This window comes from Chanodichthys erythropterus, chromosome 8 (assembly GCF_024489055.1).
Source record: "Chanodichthys erythropterus isolate Z2021 chromosome 8, ASM2448905v1, whole genome shotgun sequence".
In the NCBI taxonomy this organism is placed as follows: Eukaryota; Metazoa; Chordata; class Actinopteri; order Cypriniformes; family Xenocyprididae; genus Chanodichthys; species Chanodichthys erythropterus.
The window spans coordinates 19,965,167-19,992,432 of NC_090228.1; the positions used below are offsets into that span (position 1 = coordinate 19,965,167).

The 27,266-nt window shown below is 38.6% G+C and overlaps 1 protein-coding gene across 1 annotated transcript in view; it reads right to left on the reverse strand.

The window, feature by feature from the left end:
- The window catches only part of LOC137023966 (thyrotropin-releasing hormone-degrading ectoenzyme-like), a 161,844-nt gene that overhangs the window by 48,455 nt on the left and 86,123 nt on the right, over positions 1-27,266 (reverse strand). Inside the window, exons 7-9 of the mRNA XM_067391097.1 lie at positions 27,196-27,261; positions 15,213-15,278; positions 11,376-11,563 (exon numbers count right to left, since the gene is read on the reverse strand). Coding sequence (XP_067247198.1) covers positions 11,376-11,563; positions 15,213-15,278; positions 27,196-27,261 — 320 coding nt within the window. The remainder of the gene's footprint in view (positions 1-11,375; positions 11,564-15,212; positions 15,279-27,195; positions 27,262-27,266) is intronic.

The window sequence follows — 27,266 nt, forward strand, 5'->3', positions numbered from 1 at the left end:
AGTGTGATCCTGAACCTCAAGTTTTTACACAGTTATATTATAATAAGGCTCAGATCCACCTGGGGACTAAAACATAATTCACAGGTGCATGTCCCCAATTCAGTCAAACATGCAGTGAGAAAATTTAATTGTGCCTTCAAGTGCTAATAAGATGTTTATTTTCTAAGGGACATCACCTCAGCACAAAATCTGTGCTGTGAAAATCCAAACAGAAGTCAGGTAACATACGAGTGCAAAGGTGTTAATGAAGGAACTTTTCAGCTCCAGACTTTTTACACTTGTGAAAATAAGCACAGGATCTGAAAACTATCTTGGACGTGCCAAAGGGTCTTTTGATGATTTCAGATGAGGTGTGTTGAAGTACAGCATCACAATTTGAAGCTTTAAACTTCACTTCTCTTTAATATTCACACTTAAGGCCACTTTCTAATGACTTATTCAATCTTACTAACTTAATACTGAGGAAAACTGTGGCCTATAAGCTAACTGCTAATATGCTAACAAGCTAATGTAAACAATTAGGGGTACATTTACAATATAACATCACTGCTTAACTACCATAGTATGATGCATCTTTGAAAAAAAAATCAAATAGCTAGTCACGTCTGTTTCCCAAACCCACACTGTCGCAAACTTGTCCTTCAACCACGTTGGTTAATAATGTCAAACAGGTGATGGAGTAATAACTCCTTTTGATTATTGTATTATGCTAGATCTTTTGCTTTAAATTACAACATCTGAAGACTAATTCGCTTTGAATATCTTGACAAACTAAAATACGTAAATGACATTTGTATCTAATCAAAATGAAAGATATAGATTTTACTGAATATCAGCTTGCTTACATTGCTCAAGATAAGGATTTATTTTAAGTCCAGATGTCATACAAACAAGAATCTATGCTTCAAACCCAGACTGTCCTTTTCAAGCACCTTATTGCGACCTATATTTACGTTTTAAAGTCATGCGCCCTCTAGCTGGCATAAAAATAATGACAAATAATGTCGTGTTACATCTGTCATCATGAAATGACGTATGACTGTCGTTACCAATCAAAATGCGTGTTCATTTAAATGCAATGTGTGGACTTTTTACACCTTTTGTCCTATTTCCAATTAGCAAATTTATGAACGACTAAACCGACCCTACCCCTAAACCTACCCTTAGTGATACCCTATAGTGCATATACACTATGAGCACATGCGTTCCCTGGCATCGAACCCACGATCGCATGATCACATGATCACATGATTGCATATTGTTGTATATTGCAATGCTCTGCCAATTGAGCTACGCAAAACCTGAAATATGACGCAGATAAAAGGGAACAATGCATTAAAATAAAAGTGTCCTGTTGTCGATAGGGGCGCAACTTTAGCTAACACTCATATGGGTCGTATTTCATGCATTAAAATAAAAGTGTCCTGTTGTCAATAGGGGCGCAACTTTAGCTAACACTCATATGGGTCGTATTTCATGCATTAAAATAAAAGTGTCCTGTTGTCAATAGGGGCGCAACTTTAGCTAACACTCATATGGGTCGTATTTCATGAATTAAAATAAAAGTGTCCTGTTGTCGATAGGGGCGCAACTTTAGCAAACGCTCGTATGGGTCGTATTTCATGAATTAAAATGAAAGTGTCCTGTTGTCGATAGGGGCGCAACTTTAACAAACGCTCGTATGGGTCGTATTTCATGAATTAAAATGAAAGTGTCCTGTTGTCGATAGGGGCGCAACTTTAGCAAACTCTCATATGGGTCGTATTTCATGAATTAAAACGAAAGTGTCCTGTTGTCGATAGGGGCGCAACTTTAGCAAACACTCGTATGGGTCGTATTTCATGAATTAAAATGAAAGTGTCCTGTTGTCGATAGGGGCGCAACTTTAGCAAACGCTCGTATGGGTCGTATTTCATGAATTAAAATGAAAGTGTCCTGTTGTCGATAGGGGCGCAACTTTAGTAAACGCTCGTATGGGTCGTATTTCATGAATTAAAATGAAAGTGTCCTGTTGTCGATAGGGGCGCAACTTTAGTAAACGCTCGTATGGGTCGTATTTCATGAATTAAAATGAAAGTGTCCTGTTGTCGATAGGGGCGCAACTTTAGCAAACGCTCATATGGGTCGTATTTCATGAATTAAAATGAAAGTGTCCTGTTGTCGATAGGGGCGCAACTTTAACAAACGCTCGTATGGGTCGTATTTCATGAATTAAAATGAAAGTGTCCTGTTGTCGATAGGGGCGCAACTTTAACAAACACTCGTATGGGTCGTATTTCATGAATTAAAATGAAAGTGTCCTGTTGTCGATAGGGGCGCAACTTTAGCAAACACTCGTATGGGTCGTATTTCATGAATTAAAACGAAAGTGTCCTGTTGTCGATAGGGGCGCAACTTTAGCAAACACTCGTATGGGTCGTATTTCATGAATTAAAATGAAAGTGTCCTGTTGTCGATAGGGGCGCAACTTTAGTAAACGCTCGTATGGGTCGTATTTCATGAATTAAAATGAAAGTGTCCTGTTGTCGATAGGGGCGCAACTTTAGTAAACGCTCGTATGGGTCGTATTTCATGAATTAAAATGAAAGTGTCCTGTTGTCGATAGGGGCGCAACTTTAGCAAACGCTCGTATGGGTCGTATTTCATGAATTAAAATGAAAGTGTCCTGTTGTCGATAGGGGCGCAACTTTAGCAAACGCTCGTATGGGTCGTATTTCATGAATTAAAATGAAAGTGTCCTGTTGTCGATAGGGGCGCAACTTTAGTAAACGCTCGTATGGGTCGTATTTCATGAATTAAAATGAAAGTGTCCTGTTGTCGATAGGGGCGCAACTTTAGTAAACGCTCGTATGGGTCGTATTTCATGAATTAAAATGAAAGTGTCCTGTTGTCGATAGGGGCGCAACTTTAGCAAACGCTCGTATGGGTCGTATTTCATGAATTAAAATGAAAGTGTCCTGTTGTCGATAGGGGCGCAACTTTAGCAAACGCTCGTATGGGTCGTATTTCATGAATTAAAATGAAAGTGTCCTGTTGTCGATAGGGGCGCAACTTTAGCAAACGCTCGTATGGGTCGTATTTCATGAATTAAAATGAAAGTGTCCTGTTGTCGATAGGGGCGCAACTTTAGCAAACGCTCGTATGGGTCGTATTTCATGAATTAAAATGAAAGTGTCCTGTTGTCGATAGGGGCGCAACTTTAGCAAACGCTCGTATGGGTCGTATTTCATGAATTAAAATGAAAGTGTCCTGTTGTCGATAGGGGCGCAACTTTAGCAAACGCTCGTATGGGTCGTATTTCATGAATTAAAATGAAAGTGTCCTGTTGTCGATAGGGGCGCAACTTTAGCAAACGCTCGTATGGGTCGTATTTCATGAATTAAAATGAAAGTGTCCTGTTGTCGATAGGGGCGCAACTTTAGCAAACGCTCGTATGGGTCGTATTTCATGAATTAAAATGAAAGTGTCCTGTTGTCGATAGGGGCGCAACTTTAGCAAACGCTCGTATGGGTCGTATTTCATGAATTAAAATGAAAGTGTCCTGTTGTCGATAGGGGCGCAACTTTAGCAAACGCTCGTATGGGTCGTATTTCATGAATTAAAATGAAAGTGTCCTGTTGTCGATAGGGGCGCAACTTTAGCAAACGCTCGTATGGGTCGTATTTCATGAATTAAAATGAAAGTGTCCTGTTGTCGATAGGGGCGCAACTTTAGCAAACGCTCGTATGGGTCGTATTTCATGAATTAAAATGAAAGTGTCCTGTTGTCGATAGGGGCGCAACTTTAGCAAACGCTCGTATGGGTCGTATTTCATGAATTAAAATGAAAGTGTCCTGTTGTCGATAGGGGCGCAACTTTAGCAAACGCTCGTATGGGTCGTATTTCATGAATTAAAATGAAAGTGTCCTGTTGTCGATAGGGGCGCAACTTTAGCAAACGCTCGTATGGGTCGTATTTCATGAATTAAAATGAAAGTGTCCTGTTGTCGATAGGGGCGCAACTTTAGCAAACGCTCGTATGGGTCGTATTTCATGAATTAAAATGAAAGTGTCCTGTTGTCGATAGGGGCGCAACTTTAGCAAACGCTCGTATGGGTCGTATTTCATGAATTAAAATGAAAGTGTCCTGTTGTCGATAGGGGCGCAACTTTAGCAAACGCTCGTATGGGTCGTATTTCATGAATTAAAATGAAAGTGTCCTGTTGTCGATAGGGGCGCAACTTTAGCAAACGCTCGTATGGGTCGTATTTCATGAATTAAAATGAAAGTGTCCTGTTGTCGATAGGGGCGCAACTTTAGCAAACGCTCGTATGGGTCGTATTTCATGAATTAAAATGAAAGTGTCCTGTTGTCGATAGGGGCGCAACTTTAGCAAACGCTCGTATGGGTCGTATTTCATGAATTAAAATGAAAGTGTCCTGTTGTCGATAGGGGCGCAACTTTAGCAAACGCTCGTATGGGTCGTATTTCATGAATTAAAATGAAAGTGTCCTGTTGTCGATAGGGGCGCAACTTTAGCAAACGCTCGTATGGGTCGTATTTCATGAATTAAAATGAAAGTGTCCTGTTGTCGATAGGGGCGCAACTTTAGCAAACGCTCGTATGGGTCGTATTTCATGAATTAAAATGAAAGTGTCCTGTTGTCGATAGGGGCGCAACTTTAGCAAACGCTCGTATGGGTCGTATTTCATGAATTAAAATGAAAGTGTCCTGTTGTCGATAGGGGCGCAACTTTAGCAAACGCTCGTATGGGTCGTATTTCATGAATTAAAATGAAAGTGTCCTGTTGTCGATAGGGGCGCAACTTTAGCAAACGCTCGTATGGGTCGTATTTCATGAATTAAAATGAAAGTGTCCTGTTGTCGATAGGGGCGCAACTTTAGCAAACGCTCGTATGGGTCGTATTTCATGAATTAAAATGAAAGTGTCCTGTTGTCGATAGGGGCGCAACTTTAGCAAACGCTCGTATGGGTCGTATTTCATGAATTAAAATGAAAGTGTCCTGTTGTCGATAGGGGCGCAACTTTAGCAAACGCTCGTATGGGTCGTATTTCATGAATTAAAATGAAAGTGTCCTGTTGTCGATAGGGGCGCAACTTTAGCAAACGCTCGTATGGGTCGTATTTCATGAATTAAAATGAAAGTGTCCTGTTGTCGATAGGGGCGCAACTTTAGCAAACGCTCGTATGGGTCGTATTTCATGAATTAAAATGAAAGTGTCCTGTTGTCGATAGGGGCGCAACTTTAGCAAACGCTCGTATGGGTCGTATTTCATGAATTAAAATGAAAGTGTCCTGTTGTCGATAGGGGCGCAACTTTAGCAAACGCTCGTATGGGTCGTATTTCATGAATTAAAATGAAAGTGTCCTGTTGTCGATAGGGGCGCAACTTTAGCAAACGCTCGTATGGGTCGTATTTCATGAATTAAAATGAAAGTGTCCTGTTGTCGATAGGGGCGCAACTTTAGTAAACGCTCGTATGGGTCGTATTTCATGAATTAAAATGAAAGTGTCCTGTTGTCGATAGGGGCGCAACTTTAGCAAACGCTCGTATGGGTCGTATTTCATGAATTAAAATGAAAGTGTCCTGTTGTCGATAGGGGCGCAACTTTAGCAAACGCTCGTATGGGTCGTATTTCATGAATTAAAATGAAAGTGTCCTGTTGTCGATAGGGGCGCAACTTTAGCAAACACTCGTATGGGTCGTATTTCATGAATTAAAATGAAAGTGTCCTGTTGTCGATAGGGGCGCAACTTTAGTAAACGCTCGTATGGGTCGTATTTCATGAATTAAAATGAAAGTGTCCTGTTGTCGATAGGGGCGCAACTTTAGTAAACGCTCGTATGGGTCGTATTTCATGAATTAAAATGAAAGTGTCCTGTTGTCGATAGGGGCGCAACTTTAGCAAACGCTCGTATGGGTCGTATTTCATGAATTAAAATGAAAGTGTCCTGTTGTCGATAGGGGCGCAACTTTAGCAAACGCTCGTATGGGTCGTATTTCATGAATTAAAATGAAAGTGTCCTGTTGTCGATAGGGGCGCAACTTTAGCAAACGCTCGTATGGGTCGTATTTCATGAATTAAAATGAAAGTGTCCTGTTGTCGATAGGGGCGCAACTTTAGTAAACGCTCGTATGGGTCGTATTTCATGAATTAAAATGAAAGTGTCCTGTTGTCGATAGGGGCGCAACTTTAGCAAACGCTCGTATGGGTCGTATTTCATGAATTAAAATGAAAGTGTCCTGTTGTCGATAGGGGCGCAACTTTAGCAAACGCTCGTATGGGTCGTATTTCATGAATTAAAATGAAAGTGTCCTGTTGTCGATAGGGGCGCAACTTTAGTAAACGCTCGTATGGGTCGTATTTCATGAATTAAAATGAAAGTGTCCTGTTGTCGATAGGGGCGCAACTTTAGCAAACGCTCGTATGGGTCGTATTTCATGAATTAAAATGAAAGTGTCCTGTTGTCGATAGGGGCGCAACTTTAGTAAACGCTCGTATGGGTCGTATTTCATGAATTAAAATGAAAGTGTCCTGTTGTCGATAGGGGCGCAACTTTAGCAAACGCTCGTATGGGTCGTATTTCATGAATTAAAATGAAAGTGTCCTGTTGTCGATAGGGGCGCAACTTTAGCAAACGCTCGTATGGGTCGTATTTCATGAATTAAAATGAAAGTGTCCTGTTGTCGATAGGGGCGCAACTTTAGCAAACGCTCGTATGGGTCGTATTTCATGAATTAAAATGAAAGTGTCCTGTTGTCGATAGGGGCGCAACTTTAGCAAACGCTCGTATGGGTCGTATTTCATGAATTAAAATGAAAGTGTCCTGTTGTCGATAGGGGCGCAACTTTAGCAAACGCTCATATGGGTCGTATTTCATGAATTAAAATGAAAGTGTCCTGTTGTCGATAGGGGCGCAACTTTAGCAAACGCTCGTATGGGTCGTATTTCATGAATTAAAATGAAAGTGTCCTGTTGTTGATAGGGGCGCAACTTTAGCAAACGCTCGTATGGGTCGTATTTCCTGAATTAAAATGAAAGTGTCCTGTTGTCGATAGGGGCGCAACTTTAGCAAACGCTCGTATGGGTCGTATTTCATGAATTAAAATGAAAGTGTCCTGTTGTCGACAGGGGCGCAACTTTAGCAAACGCTCGTATGGGTCGTATTTCATGAATTAAAATGAAAGTGTCCTGTTGTCGATAGGGGCGCAACTTTAGCAAACGCTCGTATGGGTCGTATTTCATGAATTAAAATGAAAGTGTCCTGTTGTCGTTAGGGGCGCAACTTTAGCTAACACTCATATGGGTCATATTTCATGAATTAAAATGAAAGTATCCTGTTGTCGATAGGGGCGCAACTTTAGCAAACGCTCGTATGGGTCGTATTTCATGAATTAAAATGAAAGTGTCCTGATGTCGATAGGGGCGCAACTTTAGCAAACGCTCATATGGGTCGTATTTCATGAATTAAAATGAAAGTGTCCTGTTGTCGATAGGGGCGCAACTTTAGCAAACGCTCCTATGGGTCGTATTTCATGAATTAAAATGAAAGTGTCCTGTTGTCGATAGGGGCGCAACTTTAGCAAACGCTCCTATGGGTCGTATTTCATGAATTAAAATTAAAGTGTCCTGTTGTCGATAGGGGCGCAACTTTAGCTAACGCTCCTATGGGTCGTATTTCATGAATTAAAATTAAAGTGTCCTGTTGTCGATAGGGGCGCAACTTTAGCAAACGCTCGTATGGGTCGTATTTCATGAATTAAAATGAAAGTGTCCTGTTGTCGATAGGGGCGCAACTTTAGTAAACGCTCGTATGGGTCGTATTTCATGAATTAAAATGAAAGTGTCCTGTTGTCGATAGGGGCGCAACTTTAGTAAACGCTCGTATGGGTGGTATTTCATGAATTAAAATGAAAGTGTCCTGTTGTCGATAGGGGCGCAACTTTAGTAAACGCTCGTATGGGTGGTATTTCATGAATTAAAATGAAAGTGTCCTGTTGTCGATAGGGGCGCAACTTTAGCAAACGCTCCTATGGGTCGTATTTTCAGGGAAGTGACAAACGACCTGTATAGGCGTATTGGTTGGAGAACATGTTGTTCTAACCACAGGTCGAGAGCTGTTGTCAAAGCTGCTTGCGAATGTTCATTGGAACTACGGTGTTATGGAAACCCCAACTCATTGAACTATGCTGATAACGATGGAACTTGCGACCATAGTTGGCTAACGATGCTTTCGGGAAATAGCTGTAGCTGTAAACTTCTGTGGCAATTTCAGATAAATATTCAGCATTTAAATACAAATTACAAGATCTATACAAAACCCTAACTTTGAAAAAATTAAACAAATGAAAAATGTTTATCTACTTTTAGAATGCTAACATGCTAGACTTGCTACCACTGTAAATGCATTCATACTGTATATACAGTAAATGCATTACCATAAACATAATTTCATTCTTTTTACAAACTGAAGGATGAGACAAAATTATTTACTGTGGTAATAAATAGAGCAAATATGATGTCAATAGAGCTGCCATTGTATTTAACCCAAAAGAAATTCCTATAATGCAAGTTTGAAAGAAGATGTGGATTAGCATCTCTTTGTTAGGTGGATTATGGAGCTGTTTCAAGAGAATATCAAAGTTTCGTATAAAAGCCAGCATGTGTTTTGAGTACAACGGTGTGGAAGAAATGTCTTTTTCTGTGGAGTTTAGACACCTCCAAACAGACTCTGGACCCTCTATGAACTTTAATGAGATGGCAGTGGACATGAAACACACAGAGGAGTGTGAAATACATTCAAACTGACCTTCTCTGTTTTCCTTTTGTTGCAGCCAATGTTTCTGTCAGCACATTTTGCTAGGCTGGCCTAAAGCCTCAAGTGAGGTGTTACACTGCATTTACAAAGGTGCCAAATCCCCCTGCATTCTGGCAGGTTGTCTAGTGCTCAGCTGAAAACCCGCCTGAGGGGCAAAACAGGAAAGAGACGCCCCCTACTCACAACACAGCTTTGCTATTGATTCCTGGAGCGGCTCTGCTTCTGAACGCCTCTGCAGAAGACCGCAGCACTCAGAAAACACGTTCATGTAGGAGGAGACGTTCAAAAGACCGTGGCTTTGTCTGCTCTGAACAAATGATCTCAGGAAAAAGGCGGACTAACAGATTTCTACCTGTATGTTTCATATTTCTGAAATCCGATGACACGTTGAGAGCTAGCCTAGCCGCGCAAAAACAAAATGCCTTTGATTTTCTGTTTATGATGACAGAAATTATGCTTTAATCTCTCTGGAATTAGTATTTTCTCCCATTTCTAATGGATAGATTTGGTTTTTACGCATCTTTAGTAAAAAAAAAAAAAAAAAAAAAGCAACAATAATATATTAAATAGATGCTACAAGCTCAGGACTTTTTTTCTCATGTCCTGAAATTGCAGATGTTTGACACTGATATTGTTCTCAACTTGAGAAACTTTATTACAATCTAAATGGCAATACTGCTTAACACCCTCACTACACACACTCAAACTGACAGTTCAGCATTAAAATTCAATTCTTCAATCAATTCTTGTGCTGCTAATACAAAACAATAGTAGGATTTCAAAAACGGATGAGAGGAGGTATTGAATTATTCATCTCACTCTAACAAAAAATTAAACTAATCTGTCTGCCAGTGACACGCGCAGTTTTCTGTGACGACGCAGACGGGTGCCAAACAGCATGTGGCGGGTTAGCATGGGTCACTAATAATAAATTAAATGCTCAGTTAATAACAGCTTGACAGCTTGTGTACGTGAACATGATGTGAGATTTCATTTATAAAACAGTGTTGTCTTACTCTTTATTGTCCTGCTTAAAACAGTCTAAAACAGTTTGTTGGTCTTATAGCTGACTGGCCAGTGAAAACCGGCAAACCATTTTAGGATGGTTTAAGCTGTTTCTTTTAACAGCAGTGGTAAAGGCAGACATCTAAAGACGTGCTAAGTAGTAAACTGTTCACATCCTTTGGATAAGTGAGGAAATCCTTTGGGTCTTCATGCTGTTTTGGGGCGCTATGACAGTCTTTAGCTGTCTAGCTCTGCTTATAATCTCCAGATGGTCTATTCTTCTGTATTTTTTCCACAATATCTTAAAGTTTAAACTCATTTTTTTAATAAAATGGGTTGTCTTCTCTTCAGATGCAGAACAACTGTAGCATCTTTTCCTCTCTGAGATTGATCTGATCATTGGAAAACTATTAAAGCATTCTGGGAGGAGATTCACTTACTGTTTGGGATTTTTACATTATTCAGCATTGCAGTATTCAGCAAACAAACCGGCCTCTGGGTATTAAAGGTGTCCTAGAACCAGTTTTTACAAGATGTAATATAAGTCTAAGGTGTCCCCTTAATGTGTCTGTGAAGTTTCAGCTCAAAATACCCCATAGATTTTTTTTTATTAATTTTTTTAACTGCCTATTTTGGGGCATCATTAACTATGCACCGATTCAGGCTGCGGCCCCTTTAAATAACGCACTCCCTGTCCAGTGCATTTACAAAGTTCATACAGCTAATATAATCCTCAAATGGATCTTTACAAGATGTTCATCATGCATCCTTCGAATTATGTGAGTAAAGTGTTTATTTGGATGTTTACATTGGATTCTGAATGAGTTTGATAGTGCTCCGTGGCTGAAGCTAACATTACACACTGTTGGAGAGATTTATAAAGAATGAAGTTGTGTTTATGCATTATACAGACTGCAAGTGTTTAAAAATGAAAATAGCGATGGATCTCTTGTCTCCATGAATACAGTAAGAAAGGATGGTAACTTTAAGCACATTTAACAGTACATTAGCAACATGCTAACGAAACATTTAGAAAGACAATTTACAAATATCACTAAAAATATCATGATATCATGGATCATGTCAGTTATTATTGCTACATCTGCCATTTTTCGCTATTGTTCTTGCTTGCTTACCTAGTCTGATGATTCAGCTGTGCACATCCAGACATCCTGCTCTTGTCTAATGCCTTGGACATGGGCTGGCATATGCAAATATTGGGGGCATACATATTAATAATCCTGACTGTTGCGTAACAGTTGGTGTTATGTTGAGATTCGCCTGTTCTTCTGAGGTCTTTTAAACAAATGAGATTTATATAATAAGGAGGAAACAATGGAGTTTGAGACTCACTGTATGTCATTTCCATGTACTGAACTCTTGTTATTCAACTATGCCAAGGTAAATTCAATTTTTGATTCTAGGGCACCTTTAAGGTGGATTTTCTGCACTGATGTATAAGCTCATGGAAAATCCATATTAAAAGGTCAGTTTACAGATGGTGTTTAATTTTCATGCAACAACCTGTCGCATTTGACATATAGCACACTACCTTTTGTTGAACAGCTCAGGATTCTGGATCTTGGCATCCATATCATAGACAAAGTGCTCTTGGGAGATGGAGACACTGTTGTCAAGACTGTCATTCTTGCTGATGGTGACGACAGGGTAGCCCATCTGCAGGGTCCAGCGGTCCATGACCTGCGTGATGTTGATGTCCTTTCCCTCCCGCTGCATGGCCTGCGACACAAAACATCATATCAAAACACATCATACACAGATCACCATGTGTGGCATCTAACAGCTCAGAGTAGAATAGATTGTGTCTGATAGCATCAGTTAAGTGGAAGTTGGGTTGGTGGGCTTTAGGGACCACCGAATTAATTCAAGTTTGATGCCTTTAATGGGTTCTTATGCGCATATTTGGACTGATTCAGGTTTTCATTGTCATGCAAAACTAAAACAGATCTAAATAGAAACCCATCCAGTACTTTTAATTAAAAACTCTCAATGAATAGAAAGGTGATTAAAATGTACTGTTCTTTTACACCACACACGGGGGAACTTCACAAGGTTATCTAACCTCTCTATACAAGCGCGACGCTTGTAAAGGAACAGAATTAGATTTATAAGTCTGATTTCTTCAGAGGAAGCTGCTCTCCTCTTATTTTAAAGAAGTAAAACATAAAATTGGATCTCATGGCTCATTAATGAGGAAAGCTCGTAATGTGACTGAATTTTATCCCTGGGGGAAATATACTGTGTTCACTCTTTCTACTTGTTCTTAGAATATCTGCTATAAATGCCTCAGCACAATGGACAACTGGCAGTTTTCTGTATGAATTGTTTTCAAAAGCTCTCTGTATGCATGAGGAACGTTTTAATGCTTTATGGAGTTTCATCTACTTTTCACTTTTCAAATGGATATACATTGTAAAAAATAAATAAATAAATAAAATTTATGGTAAAAAAAAAACGGCAGCTGTGGTTTCCAGAACTTTACCGTAAAAAATATGGTAGCAACATTTTAGGTTTTACGGGGCAGCACTTAGTTTACTGTCTATTTTACAATTCAAAACTGTATAATTTAAAGGATTATATTAATAACTATAGTTCATATGTGTTTATTTAGGGTGGGTGACAGGAAATCATTGGAAAAACCTTTGAGAAAAAGTGTTAAACTGTTCTCCATATACATCACATATTGTAAAGAGTTTGGTCAAGGAAGATTTGGAACAAAAAACTTGATTGGAGAAAAAAATATTCATAATAAATATACATATTTCACTTATAACTGAAATGCATGGACTATTTTACTTAGTATTTGTGTGTAGTGTATTTTTATGGTTATAAGAGTCATGTTGTTAGCAACAGTAACATGAAATTCTACTGGAATGTGTGTTTCATATAAAGAGTATTTGTACACTGACAATGTAAAGTCAGTATTTTTAGGTTTTCATTTTAGTCCTGATGTAGCTGTAGACAGTGAGGCAGTTTGCTAGGTTTTGGATCAAAGCTTCATTGATATTTCCAATCATTTCCATTCACCGCATCCTAAAGAGGTGCAGCATTTCATATTTACTGGAGCTAATCAGTAGTTTTGCATGAAACCGGTGGAGAGCTACAGCACAGAGTCAGTGTGTTGTGGAGACCCGTGGGATTGGAAGAGAAATGTGGCGGGCAGAAACAAAGTGCTCTGTCAGGCTCTCTTGCATTCTGCAAACTACAACTTGACTAGATCAGTCAAGCATGTGAACTTTCAGTATAACTGGGACCATCCTGCTTATAGCAACTGACTATGATCATTGTGAGTATTCAAATATTAGACTAAGCTTGAATAAGATGACTTAGTGATTGAGAATTAATTAGGGTGTAGGATGTGATATAGAAAATGATAAGTTAAACCAGACAACTTCTCACATCTGTCAATGACTCAGGTTGTTTACCATGTGAATATTGAAGAAGAGGCTCTGCAGAGCCTGATGACGCAGCTGATGTTCTTACATTATGAATCATTTTCTGTATGACGGTTTTCAGGAAGCCTTTGCACTATAGTGGAAATAATTAAAGGAAGTGAAGGCCGGTCCGGCGATGGGTCATGAGCATGACAAAGGGCTTTGTGGGTGCTAAGCACTGCCAGATTATTGCAGCAAATTGGATTTCATGAATAGCTAATGAACACTGCACATATCAGTATTCATTAGATGATGGGCTGTCATGGACTGTTAACGTAGCTAAATTCGTCAGTGCCTCACAAACACGGTCACTGAGAGGATATGAGGTCCTGGTTTGGCCCCTTCACATGAATACACCTTTAAATCCTTTCTGTGCAGAAAGAGAAAATGAAGAAGCAGTCGACCATCAGCCGGCATTTAGGAGAGTGATGTGAATGACAAAACGCTTCATACGGTGCTGATAGCTGCTAAATGTCCTGCTGTTCCATTACAAACTATAATAACCTCAAGATTACGCTTGAAAGTAATCTAATTAAAGTCATGACACTTTGTGAGATGAGTACTGAGAGGACTTGCTGAGAGTCATCTGACGTTAAAAGTGCATATCTGCTCTGATAACTTGAACCCAACGCTAGACTTCACTGTGATTATGGATGTTGGCTACGATATTTCTTAACAATGGCCAGCAGTTCCCATCGCTCTCGGTGTCTTAAACTTTTTTATGTCCTCTTAAAAAGCTGAAATCTTACATATTAGATAGTTAAGGTTGTACATTTAATCTGTATTGTTTACAACTGCACTGCACAGGTGAGTTAGCATATTAGCATCATGTAGCGCCACACGTCCAGCCTTAATTTATATTGTCATCTTACCAATTACCTCTGAAGCTGTGCTTAATTATTTATATGTGGGATATCCTTACTTGATACATCCGTCTATGACGGTGTATGAGGTGTATGAAAATGGAGAAACAAAATGGCAGTGCTAGCACTTGTTTTGCATGTGTGTGATTATAATCAAGAAACAATCATATATATTGTTTTTTTAAACGGGTTTTATTGTCATTTAATAAAAGAGATTTGCATTAGCATTAGCATTGAAGCTTTATCTGTCCCAGTAACTAAACTCAAGGAATTATGGGAAATGAAGTCCGACAGTAACTATATGGTTGCTAAACCTTCTGTGGTACTATAAAAGATGTAGTGTAAATCGCGGGAAACATACCTGATTGTTTTTGTCAGGAGGAAGGCAGTCATGCCAAACCCAATAAAAACTGTATTTTTGATGCCCGAGTAACGCACCTAAATAGGTCAACTTTCCTTCAGCAATAGATCATTTTTAGATTTTTCTTGGGTTATTCTCGGCTACACCTGAGCTGAAGGGCAGATGATCGTGTTTAATCTGAGAGACTCATCAGGCTTGTCAGCAATTATGTGACACTTCACTAATCGGTTCTGATAAGACTCATGTAATTTATAAGTTAATTAAAACCACCAGAATTAGCAGCAGCAAGACTTTGAACATTTACATTTAGCAGGTTACAGCCATCAGATTTTTGGATCAATATGTGACCCACAAACTTGGAAAATGTTTTCATATTAAGTGAAACCTCAAGTGTAAAAGCAAAACTATCAAACACAACCCAGCTTGCGCATCAAACTCCTTCCCATGTGGCATTTCCATAAAACCCTCATGCGTTGATGTGAGTAGGTGGTGTATTGGCATGAATTTGTGCACCGCTGATGATGTGAAGTTATATAATGGCCTCTGACCTACATGAATCTCTGAGCACCTGCCTGCAGGAGACGCACTGGGTGAATTTAAGTAGGTTGAACACAAACAATTTCACTCGTCAGCTCGCCACTCACTGATCCCAGCAATGATTCCTGCTCATGGATGGAGGTCTCACGCCCAGAAGATGCTTAAGATCTTACCTCAGAGAATTTGTTCCACAAGTCATCTCTCGCCGCGTTCCCATACATGTGCGTCATCAAGTAATCCTGCAAACAGACAGAGACAGATCAATATTGGAAGAGAAATAAAATGGACTCAGACAGGAACGGTCAACTTGGGAAACCAAATAAGCCCAAACAATAACATTACTAATCTGCTCAATTCAAGCTGAACATATGTAAATTAGCAGCAGATGTTTGGGTGTGATTGGCTGTCAGTTCAAGGAGGACCATAAGGAGGCCAATTAGAGGCTGATTATGTTGTTCAAGTTGATGCTGCATCAGCGAGTCACAGAATGAGTAACATACAAATCAGAAACATGATTTTACAGGAGTTTCTTTCAAGATGATGGTCAAATTATGCATATTGAAATAAACAATAATAGGGGAAAATCATTAATTCATTCAGTGACTAAAAACTAAAATACTTATACAAAGAAGTACTTTGAAGAATTATGTGCCATATCATAGTTGTATTTACATGATGCTCCAAGATACTTCCCATGTACCATTACCTAGATCTAGTAAACATGGTACTTTTATTAATAAGTAATAAGTAAAAAGTGAGCTTTGCAAAGAAAGGAAACACCTCACCATAAGTCAGCAAAGTAAATAATGATAAAATCAAAAGTGCTTCAACATCAAATATGCATAGAAAAGTGGATGTAATATCTGTAATGTTGAGTACTATTGAAGCTAAGACACTGGTGGGTGTTCATTTCACTGCAAAAAAGACTTTAATCTGTTAAACATAGGCAGCAGTTGTGGCAAACGCTACATTATCAGTGTGTCTGTTCTGCCCTGCAGTCTCAGTCATACAGGTGGTGAGCGACATGAAGGAGTCTGATCCTGGAGAGCACATTTACATTCATCTGATAAGAACATCTGGTGGGAAGCCTTTTCCCTGCTCTAGGAGATTCATCGATAACTCTCGAGTGACCATGAGCGATAAACCCGTCAACTGTAATCCTCTTCCTGTTGCTGGAGTCAAGAGAACAGCATGTTTTCTGTTAATTCTAGGGCATGTGACATACAACAGACTGGTTTCTAACTTTCATTTCATCTGTGTTTTAAAGGAATAATTCTCTAAAATTACAAATGGAGAGATTTTGTAGAATGTCTATGCTGCTCTTTTTACATCAAAAACAAATAATTAGTGGCTGTCAAGCTTAAAAAGACAAAAAAGTACCATAAAGCACCATACAATTAGGCTTTATGAATATATTTAAACTCTTCTGAAGTCATAAGAAAGCTTTGCGATGAAAAGACGAATGTTTTTCCCATTTTCAAACAATGATACCAGCACTCAGAGTGAACTGTTCCTTTGATAATGCAATTATTTTAGCCTTTGCTTCATGAATCAAATCAAAATGGGCACTTGTTGAAATGTGGACAGGCTTCATGCTGAGAGGTTTGAGCAAATTGCACTGGGATCCTGAAAGTGTGACCCAATCCAGCTGGCCTCAATCTCTCTACATGCTCTGCTGAGCTCTCAGAGAGTCTGGGATATGAGTATGGAGCCAAACCAGATTCATGTTACCACCCTGATGAATCTGTTTTAAACCAATGCAATTACTCTTTCTCTCCCCCTTTTTGCCCTGAAGCGAAGTGACAGATTTCATATATACTGTAGATATAATATAATGTATGTTTCTAGAAGCACTCATGCTTCTATAATGATTGATAAATGTATCAGGGCATATTAAACTGTTGTCCATTCTCTTTTGGTAGGTATAAATGCTGAGGCAGTTTGAATTCAAATGTTGCAGTAAGAAATACCCATTCCTCTCATTTGCATACATTTGCATAGCAGCGAGGGACCACCCAGAGCCATTTTATGTTTGTGTTGACATTTTCCAGTCTGCTTGGCCTAAAAGTGTGTATTTTAATGACTGTTTTGCTACCCACCACTGTTTAGTGACCAAAAAGCTCTTACAGAGAGACAGGAAAAAGAGAAAAACACACATAGTGAAATCATAATCGCATTAACAGCTTTCAACTGTCTACATAGACATCTATGTTGTTAGGCAGTAGGGTACACTAACCTACATGAAACCTTATGTGACTGATTTAAAGCATTCAACATAGTGTCTCACTCTAAAAATGCTGGGTTGTTTCAACCCAAATTTGGGTCAAATATGGACAAACCCAACCGTTGGGTTAAAAAATGCGTTTAAAAATTTAACCCAATGGTTGGGTTTGTCCATTTTTGACCCAAACTTGGGTTGAAACAACCCAGCATTTTTAGAGTGTATATGAGAGTTGACTAGCACTAACCGTCAGTCAATTACAGAGACTGGTGTTGCTAAGTTAAGATAATGTGACACTGTAATGAGAATAAACAATACACAGCATGGGAAATTTGAATTTGGAGACAATGTTTAAAGGTCCCATGACATGCTACTTTTTGGATGCTTTTATATAGGCCTAAGTGGTCCCTAGTACTGTATCTAAAGTCTCTTTCCCGAAATTCAGCCTTGCTGCAGAATTTCAGCCATTATGAGCCAGTCCAACAATGAGCTTTCCTCAGGACTAGGGCTGTCAAACGATTAATCGCGATTAATCACATACAAAATAAAAGTTTGAGTTTGCATAATATATGTGTGAGTAATGTGAGTAATGTGTGTAAATAATATGTATATATACACACAAATTAATGTATATATTTAAGAGAAATATGTTATTTATGTACAAAAAATGTATTTATATATAATATAAATTATATAAAAATATAAATAAATACATATACTTGTAAATATTTCTCAAATATATAAATGGATGTGTTTGTATTTATATATACATAATAATTACACACAGCACACCCACATATATTAGGCAAACTCAAACCTTTATTTTGTATGCGATTAATCGTGATTAATCGTTTGACAGCCCTACTCAGGACGTGCCGTTTCTGGGTCTATAGCTTTAAATGGTAATGAGGAGGAGAGAGGCGGGGCAAGGTGGAGGGTGGGTGTGGCCTTAACCAGCTTGCGCACTAATGTTGACAGTGGATGTATCGCAATGGCTCGTAGACACGCAGTCGTTCAAGCGTTTCAATTTTACCCAGAATCTGGTCCGGATGGAAAAGCACCGGATGAAGAAGTTGCAACTCAGCGGCTACAGCAGGATGTCTCCGAATGGTTAGTTTAAAACATTGTGTCTGGATACGGTACTTTAGTTTGTTTATGTATGCTGTTACAGTTATTATCATGTAGCTAATGCTAGCCTACATCGTTGGCTCTTCATATCAGCTGTAGACACTAACCAGCGCAACTAAATTAGTCAGACCTCTGCCATTATTACAAATACCTTTTCAGATAGGTGCCATTGTGGAAAATGTGCTACCATGCCAACATCATTTATTCGTTTACATATTTTATATTTCATATATCTTAAAAGTTTTTACAATCTTATTACAATTACATCAAGCTCTGCAATCTGGAAATGTGGATATCGCGTGCGCCAACAGCAGAACAGTTATAAAAACAACAAAGAAATGTACAACACTCGCTTTACAGTGTGTGTATTCACACACATACTTGATGCTGTCTACCTTTACATTAGCGACAGTAACTGGGCTGTATTGGCCCAAGTTGAGGAAACAGTCGTTGGTGAAATGTGTGGCGCAGACATACAAAACTTTGGAAAGTTGTATTGCATTACCAGAGAAAATAAAATTAACCCAGTTTTTTCATAGGCTCGGATGAAGGAACTAAAAAAATACTAAGGTGTTCATTTGTACATCCAGACACTGAGCAACTGCCATGCTTTGCTCGTTTGCAAGCCATCACTGTAAAATGCCCACCGTTAAATCAACTCTGCTCAGAGTACATATGGTCCCTCTCTAAATAGTGTTAAAGTAACACTGAAGCAGAGTTAAAGTTAATGAGATAATTAAGCAATTAATAAGGCTGTGACTGAAGTCAGTTGTAGTTCATGTGTTTCTCTTTTCTTCAGTGATTCTGCTTGTTAACAGCAGGTGTTCATCACTAATGCTCAATCATCACTTAAATAATTGCTTAGTTTTCTCATTAACTTTAATTCTGTTTCAGTGTTATTTTAACACTATTTAGAGAAGGACCATATGTACTCTGAGCAGAGTTTATGTAACTCTGGAGATTTTGCTGTGATGATGTCTCTCGAGGGACGACATATAGGGAAGATTCCAGATTGGGCCATCTGAGCTTTCATTTTCTCAAAGGCGAAGCAAAATACCCAGTGCTCGGTTTACACCCATCGCCTTTTCTAGCCACTGGGGAACCATATGCAGGCTAGGGGAATTCATATTAATGTTAAAAAACCTCATAAAGTGAAATTTTCATGCCATGGGACCTTTAAATGAAATATATTTACAATTACGCCATCCTACATCCTATGAATTTTCAATGTTTCAAAGCACACTGAGGCTGTTTTTAGCCAAACTATGTTATTTTAGTAGCCAGCATAATGCTGTTCTACCTTTCGGAAAAGTCTGTACTATATTTATATTTGTATTTATGACGCCGAAAAGTCCGTCTAGTTAGATGGGTTCAGATCTAAAGGCGCACTTCATAACTAAACAGATTCCATTGGGATGGTTGTGTGTGTAAGTAATTTCATGTAATTAGCAATGGCTAGTTACTCTTCTGACACTCTTCAGGACAGCGTAATATCCTGAACGTCCCTTCATCAGATATTATAACCACATTCAGTTTTGGTTCCTCATTCTGCTAAGGCAAATTACTTACCAAGGGAGACAAAAGATTGATCGCTTTCGATATGTAAATCCCCTGGAGCTAAAACACGAGTTTTCTGTGAGAGCCTTCATCACAACAGTCAAAGCAGATCATAAATAATTCATTATTCATCCTTCTAAATGAGTTCCCTCAAAAGTAATACAAGAAGAAATATGTCTACAATTTCTCTGCATATGAAAGTAATTTTGAGGCAATGGAGGTAGATTGTTTGGTGAGGTGTTGTGTTTACCTCTTCTTCCCATCAATCACACAGAGACAGACAGAGATACTGAAAGTTCCCATATGAGAGAGAGAGAAAACAGTGATAATGAGGCGGAACAGCCAAGCCAGAAGGGACTGCTGGGAGAAGAAGAGGAATATGGGAAAAATGGATCTTCTCTGTGTTCAAGAATGTTGGGAAATTGAATCAAGGAGTATCTGGCTATTTCTTCTGTGTTCAGAACGAATTATTAGCCCATAATATCCACAGGGATCTGACGAACTGTCATTCTCCAAGTCAGGATCCCACTGAGAGTGAAAAACAGGACTATGAAGCCCTGAATCCAGGGAAGAAGCTTCCCGCTGTTCCAAAACACATCCAGAGGATGAAGATGGAGTGTAATATGCTGAAGTTTATTTCTCCAGGGCAGTAGCGCACTTGTCCTCTGCTATTCATAGGTCAAGCATTTCAGCTTTCTAGCCGGAATGAATATTTCCAACATCCCATAATATGATCCATCTGAAAGTGGCTTTAAAAGCGATGGGCAGTGTGTATAAATGAGACGGGAGCGCTTCATCACTCCAGTAGCTGTATGAGCCACAGAACCATTCAGACTTCATTTATGACTCCCACTATTCTTTTATAAGAGACATTCATCCGACGGCCTCACCAGTCCATCCGCCATTTACCAATAAAGACGCCCTCATCCTCACAGAGAGAGGGAGGGATGGTAAATGCTGATCCGGGTGGGACTCCAGCCCGTCTGCTGCTTCTGAACTGTTCAGCATTCACGGCTGTCTGCTGCTTCAATTATGCAGAGACACGAGGAGGAGAAGAGATGCCACACAGAGCAAAAGACACAGAGAGAATGAAATGAGCTTCAGTGAACAGAGAAACACAGACAGCAGATGAGAGAGGAGAGATGGATCCCTGGAAGAGGTGTAATGTTGTATTTTTCCAATTAAATACACACACTTGCAGATCTAGAGGGGTTTAGGAGTTCATCAAGCAGAAACTATGGTTAATACAACAAAAAATTCAGAGAATGAATTAATTAATTAATTTTTTTTTTCATTTAATTAATAACACTTTATTTCGATGGTCCACTTTATTATACTGTATTACTAGTCGACTGCTTAAAGGGTTATATCCCAGGGGTTATATCACCCCAAAATAAAAATTCAGTCATTAATTACTCACCCTAATGTCATTCCACACCCATAAGACTTTCATTCATCTCCAGAACACAAATAAAGATCTATTTGATGGCAGAATGCTGTCAGATTTCCTTCATAGACTGTCTTTGCAATGACCACTTTGATGCTTCAAAAAGTTCATAAAGAGATCTGAAAACTAATCCATATAAATCAAGCGGTTTAGTCCAAATTTGCAAAGGCAGTCTATGGAAGGAAATCTGACACAATTCCAGTATGAAAAATATGTTAATTTGTCTTCTGAAGAAGAACGAAAGTCCTACTGGTTTGGAACGAGATGAGCGTGAGTAATTAATGACAGAATTTTCATTTTGGGCTGAACTAATCCTTTAAAATCTGCTAACACTTAATTTGATGCTCATCAAAGATGAGAAACATTCTACAGACTATAAGTAACTTTGCCACTACATGGCAACGTATTCTAATAACCCGAATCCTAACATCTAACCCAGTGGTCGCCAACCCATCGATCTTTATCACTGTTCCAGTAGCTCGCGAAAATAACAGAAATATGAGTACAAAAATACATTACATTTCTCCAGTCTTTGTACTGTATTTTTGTATTTATGTTTATGTTATTTTCTGGAGCTACTGGGACAGACAGATAAAGGTAAATAGCCCACATTATGTCTGAGTCAGTAAACGGCCGTTAACAAGTGGCCAGAGACGCAACACGAAGAGGAGAAAATTCTGTAACTTAGCAGGCAGAGCAGCTCACTGTTCACGGTGCTCGAAATATAGGAAGAAAACATAAATATCGAATTGGGGGCGAGGGATTATGAATTCATCTCTAAAATGCGATCAGTCTTCAGGAAGATTTCGATGGCAAAAGATTTTCTTCTTACCTCCGAATAGGTTGTTTGCAATCACGTGGTTCTGGTGACACGTGAAATTCCGGTGGAGGGCAAGCAGTGAAAATTAGAATGGAAGACATGGGGAAAAGTCCTTTCTTTGCTGGTTTAGAAAGGTATAAACAGAAAATCACAACATATGTTGGACGCGATCCTTATGTTATGAAGAGGAGCGACTTTTCCGCTGAATTAAAAGACTTTCCTGCCATCGATGAGGCAGATATAGAGGATGTGAATATGGTGACATATTATGACGTGGTCATATGGGAAAGTGAATATTTACAAAAACAGCATTTAAACTAGTTACATTTACACGCTTCCAACAAATAAATGGATCGACTTCTGTCAGCTTGTTGAACACATTTATTTTATTTGGACATTTTCTGCCATACGATGGCTGAAGCAGCAGCGTGTGACACTGTTCTCATGGTAACCAGATCAACATTGGAACAGAATACTACAAAACTGTAGTGAAAATACAAAATTATAATTAAATAGGATAAAATATCTTCTCCTCCCTGCAAACGATAGCATGAAGAATGTGAATATTTAACCAAAATAAAGGCAAGCAGGTATCCATATTCATTAAAGTATCAGCAGACGCAAAACGCTATAAAAGGCGACAACTTTTAAACTTAAAAAACAAAATAAGTTATAAAAAACGGTATAACTTATGTAAACACCTTCTGGGTTCTTGATTTTATTGATTTGAGCAACCATATACGACGCAAAACATGCAAATTTTGGATTCCTATTTAGAAACATCACTCCCTGCCCTCCAGACTCATTCACGCTGCTGCTGTGACGTCATGTGCAAACAACCTATAAAGTAGCTAATTATTAGCGCATTTCAGCTTTTACAGCGGTAACCAAGGAAACACTGTATCACTGCTGCTCCATAAGTGCCACCTGCTGTCAGAGAGTGAATCTGCGTCTCATTCAGCCTGCTGTTTTTGTTTCATGCTTTTTTTTTGTGTGTGTGTAGCATTTATAATTTCACAAAGATAAAGTCAGACCGTTCTGTTTTTGCTTTAAATCTTGAAATTAAATCTAATTCAAATAAAAAACAACTGCTCATGCAACGTGCGTAGCATCTTTGTTTGGATTGTGATAAAAAAAATAAAAAAAAAAGGTCAGGGATCTTGGGCTTAAAAAGGTTGGTGACCACTGATCTAACCTAACAGTCTACTAATACTCTAATGAGAGATAGTTGACATGTAGTCGCAAAGTTACATAGCCTACCTGTTAGTAGTACTGGACCATCGGAATAAAGTGTGACCTTTGATTTTAATCAAAATCTTTCTATACATTTTTCAAAAATATGAGATAAATCACAAATTATTTTATTGTGTTCAATTTATTTATAAAAGCTAAAAAAATGACATTAAGAAAGACATAAAAGATTTTACAGAAACCCCTACAATGTCATATATTGATTTACTGATTAACCAGAATTTAAATTAGGGATGTCCCGATCACGTTTTTTTGCCCTGGAGTCCGAGTCCGAGTCATTTGATTTTGAGTATCTGCCGATACCGAGTCCCGATCCGATACTTAATAGCCTACATAAAAAAGAATAAAGAAGAGCGAAAAAACAGATCCAGGATGCTTTTCAGGTTTTTCAGGTATTCGGTTTTCAAATAGTAATCAAATATAAAATATCACTGCATATTATCTTTACTGTATAAAATAAATAAAGATTAATCATTATTGAAGTTACAAAAACTATTCAGTCAAGAGCAGTGAGTGATTTCTTTGTTGTTTGTTGTTTGATTTAACATTAAATACAGGCAGCAGGAATAGTTGTTTTCCCTTTAAGACATGCACGATCCACTACCTATACTGCTCCACATGCGCTGTCTTTCTCGACTAATATACGTTCACTTAAGACATAACCGACTATGTTTGCTAGGATACTCGCTAGGACGGGCATGTTGACATAATGTTTGTATGAATTTGTCTGCTGAAGCGCAAGACTTGAAAGAGAACTCAGTATTTGCGCGCTGACTGGAATAAGCGTGTGCGCGCTTCGGATGAGCGCACACAAATCTTCTCACAGCGCGCGCGAGTTCTCTTTCGCGTCTTGTTCTTTAAGGTTTAAATCAGCAAGGCTTAAAAGAGTTAGTTTAAATACAGACAGCAACGTGTGCAACGTGTGTCAACACCCGGGTGATGACGGCGTAAATGACTGTACATGAGAGCAGACGGCACTCGCAGTTAACAGTTTACAAAGAGTGACTGTTTTGTCCACGCTTTCTGATTATCGTTGTTGTAACGTTTTGTGCATCCATCGACTGAAACATACATTATCTGAACTCTGTCTGTATTCCACGTTGCTATTTTAAACAAACCATATTAACCAATAGATGCGTCGTCATTCGAGATGGACCGCAGTGCAAGTGCGGTCCGTAAGTGGAGAACCGTTGCACCCCTAATACATATATATCCGCCGGGGCGTAGTTTGTGGGGGGGATGGGGGGAGGTAACCCCCCCAATATTCAAATGCTTCAGTTACAACCCCCCCAATATTTCAACATAAAAATCACCATAGATCAGATGAAAAATATGTAGAATTAATTTATTTTGAAGCAATAATTTCGTTTCTACTGAAATATGAGTTCGTCATAATAAATTAGAGAAAAAAATACCTCCCCCTCCATTGAACCGATTGGTAACGTCCAACCAATGCGTCTCGCACTTTCACCAAAACAACGCGAATGGCGCTCTACTGTTTGAATGAGAGAGTACGGGTAGCTCAAAAAATGAAGAGAACCGCTTCCCAGCCGACTATATTAAACTGCTGGTCAAAGAGAGACGTTAAAAAGAATAAAGTATGTACTGAGAAGGAGGTATGAGAATATTGTAATAGCTAGGTACACTCCACATATATTTTAGCTAGCTAGTCCATTGCAATTCAGCCATAGCTAACAGTGTAACTGCAACCAGTTACCAAAACAGCCGTCTGTTTTGTTAGTTCATGTTTTTTAATAGTGTCTGTATTTATCAATGACAAAAGTATTCACATCGGTGTTTGTTTTCTTCCTAAATTAATCTGACTTTTGAACGAATTGGCTGAACGAACGATTTAAGTGACTGACTCAAAAAAAACGAATCGCTGCCACCTACTGACTGTGTTAATATTTAACATAATTTCTTTCTTTTTAGAATTACAGTTATGTTAGAATTTGATGAATGATTATACATAAATTTCATAAAGTTATGATAGATAGATAGATAGATAGATAGATAGATAGATAGATAGATAGATAGATAGATAGATAGATAGATAGATGGATGGATGGATGGATGGATGGATGGATGGATAGATAGATGATAGATAGATAGATAGATAGATAGATAGATAGATAGATAGATAGATAGATAGATAGATAATAAATTATCCAATAAACGTTACACACAAAACAGATTATTATAAAAAAAAAAAAAAAAAAAAAAAAAAAAAAAGACAGCATACCAACGTTCAACCCCCCCAATGTTGAAACCAAATCTACGCCCTTGTGTATCCGAGTCCTGATCGGGAGGTAATGTCCGATTCCGATCGAGTCTGAAACCACATGATCGGGCCCGATTTCCGATCATGTGATCGGATCTGGACATCCCTAATTTAAATAGAATTGATTGGCACAATTTCTTGATTTTACACTAATCAGTATATTGGTGTACCACAGGTAGATATTGGACAAAACCAAACACACTAATTTATAGTCATATCCAAGATATGTGAACACGTGTGCATTAGACACATGGTCAGACGTGTGTTTGTGCTGCAATACAGTATAAAACAATATAAAATGTGCAGCTGTTACATCTGTAAATGAAGCATTAAATCTGCAGTTCTGCAGAAAACATGACCTGATTGTGCTTCCAGCCACTAAGAGCAACATTAAACCACAGTGTCAAAAATAACCCAGAAAGAAACTCAGAAACTGACAGATTTTTGACAGCGACTCAGTCATAAAGAAATGACATGCAAAGATACGGGTGTTTTGAAAAGTGATTTATTTGGATCTAGAATACGAGGAGTCTTACACCTCTGAAAGTATAAACTTACATGTCAAAGAGAAAGGGATTTGTACCTTCAACTAATTTACATTTAACATTCATTCGTTTATGGATTTACTCTCACTGAATTCAGAACTGCAGCTTGTTTGTTCACAGCCAAAACCACTTTTCAGGATGTAGTTTCATGTAAGCAGCCATGTGGTGTCCACAAAACCATTAATACTGTCTAATAATACATCTAGAGATCTGCTGTTCACTTCTGAGGGGCCTGAACTGGTAGACGAGACGCAGGAAGAGCTTTACAGAAGATGATCGTGTGACTAACAGTACAACTCCGTTATCTTACATCGACACAATACAAGACACTTGTGCTTTAATACAGCTGATGTGTTTCATCTTGATGAATCTATGACTGTAAACCAGTTTAACACAGAGAATGATTCTGAAACTTCTGATTGTGAGTATTTCAGATATGAAATTAATTTCTGGCACGAACATGTTCAATTGCTTGCCTGATTGTGTTGCTTTCACCTCAAGCTTAATGGCAGCGCGTGACACGACAACAATCTGTTGTAGCTCTAAAGATAAGATGTAAAACCGACACGGTTGAATAATCTCTCAAACGCTCATAGCAATAACATATGTGACACTCAGAATAACCTGAAGGGGCTTGAGAAACGAATATTTGTTGTGATAGTTTTAAACGGGAAGATTTATTTGTAGCACATTCAGATTTTCTGATTTTTTTTTAGTGACGATGGAGAAAAAAATGAGAAGTTTTATAGGTATTTTGCCACAATCCTGTTATGAAGCTGAATGTATAATTCATACATAATGTAGAGCCTTATATACATATTCACAAGACATTTTAGGAGTAAAAACATGAGAGTGAAATCATCCGTGTCCACAAAGAGAGAAGATGAAAGAAAACAATTGACTTACATTGAGGCCTCTCTGGAATAGCATCTGTCCCATGACGTTCGCCAGCATACGGATCAGAGCGGCTCCCTGCA